The sequence below is a fragment of the Populus euphratica genome, unplaced genomic scaffold (assembly GCF_000495115.2).
Source record: "Populus euphratica unplaced genomic scaffold, PopEup_1.0 scaffold78.1, whole genome shotgun sequence".
Taxonomy (NCBI): domain Eukaryota; kingdom Viridiplantae; phylum Streptophyta; class Magnoliopsida; order Malpighiales; family Salicaceae; genus Populus; species Populus euphratica.
In genome coordinates this window covers 1807950-1809593 of record NW_011499867.1, presented here as the reverse complement: position 1 = coordinate 1809593, position 1644 = coordinate 1807950, and the positions used below count along the sequence as shown (strand labels likewise).

The 1644-nt window shown below is 35.1% G+C and overlaps 1 protein-coding gene across 1 annotated transcript in view; it reads left to right on the top strand.

Annotated features, from left to right (window-relative positions):
* Positions 1-664: 664 nt before the first annotated feature.
* The window catches only part of LOC105126479 (cytochrome P450 CYP736A12-like), a 3312-nt gene continuing 2332 nt past the window's right edge, over positions 665-1644 (top strand). The window contains exons 1-2 of the mRNA XM_011027346.1: positions 665-1543; positions 1630-1638. Of these exons, the coding sequence (XP_011025648.1) occupies positions 665-1543; positions 1630-1638 (888 nt within the window). The remainder of the gene's footprint in view (positions 1544-1629; positions 1639-1644) is intronic.

Sequence of the window (1644 nt, the reverse complement as noted above, 5' to 3'; positions counted from 1 at the left end):
CTCTATATATATATATATATATATATAGACTCCTTGTGTCTTCTAGTTTTTAAGAGAAAAGCTAAATAAAAAGCCATTATATTATTTCTATCAAAACATGATTTATTATAATATTTTTTTACTAATTTTTTTTATTTATTTAAAATCTATGTTTTTTGAGTTTGTTTTTCAATAGAATTTATATTATCATAATTCATATTATGAGTTTGATGAGTTCACTCGAGTTAACTCAGGTTGTTTTTTATGTTAATTTTTTAATCTTATTTTTTAATATTGGGTTGAATTAATTGAGAATTGCTAGGTTATTTTTAAACTTGTCAAATTAACCGAGTCATATAAATTATTAAAATAATTATATATCAAATACATTAAAATACAATTATCTTTTCTAAATGAAATTTAGCATTAGAGGGCATATAAACAAAAATAAAATCTCACTACATTTCTTTTCTCACAATTGATCACTTTCTTCGAAAGAAAAAACAAGAAGCGATACAAACAAAGATTTTGAACTTATCCCCAGTTTGTCTTCTTCCTGTTATCATCACCCTAGTTACGACTATATATATGTTTAGCATCTTCTCTATATGAAGCAAGAGTTGGATTTAGGTTTGCTTTCACTAAGATAGAGCATAGAGACCAACCTTAATACATTAGACATAGCATGGCTTGGATATTAACCACTCTAGCTTTGATTCCGCTCGCTTTCTTCCTCCGAGCTTGGCTGTCGAAAAGAAAGATCAAGGATAGCAAGTTACCCCCTGGTCCAATAGGTTTTCCTATATTTGGTAGCTTACATTTGCTAGGGAAGTTCCCTCACCATGACTTGCATCAACTAGCAAAGAAGTACGGCCCTATCATGTATATGCGATTAAGCTTAGTGCCTACTGTAGTTGTCTCATCGCCTCGGGCTGCCGAATTGATTCTTAAGACCCATGACCTCGTGTTTGCTAGCAGGCCACCAAATGAGGCTGCGAAGCATATCACTTACGAGCAGAAGGGCTTAACATTTGCTCCATATGGTTCTTATTGGCGCAACGTGCGCAAGATGTGTACCCTTGAGTTGCTTAGCAACCATAAAATAAATTCCTTCATGTCCACGAGGAAAGAAGAGCTTGACCTCTTGATTGACTACATTAAAGATGCTTCTCGTGAGCGTGTTGCTGTTGATATTGGTTCCAAGATCTCATCTCTAAGCGCTGACATCAGTTGTAGGATGGTTTTTGGAAAGAAATACTTGGAAAAAGAATTTGATGAGATGGGGTTCAAACCAGTGACTCATGAACTCATGCGTTTAGCAGCAAGTTTTAACATGGGAGATTACATCCCTCCAATTGCACCACTTGACCTTCAGGGTCTTACAAAGCGCATGAAGGCCATAGGCAAGCTTTTTGATGACTTCTTTGAGAAGATTATTGATGAGCACATTCAGTTCAAGGACGAAAACAGAACCAAAGATTTTGTTGATGTCATGTTAGACGTCTTGGGTTCTGAAGAAACTGAGTATCGTATTGGTCGAGACAACATCAAAGCCATAATCTTGGTAAGAACGCATAGAATTAAAGTAACTGTTAGTAAGCAGCACATAACTCACATGATTATCCTTAAATCTGGACCTTTCTCTTTCAGGACATGCTTGTAGGC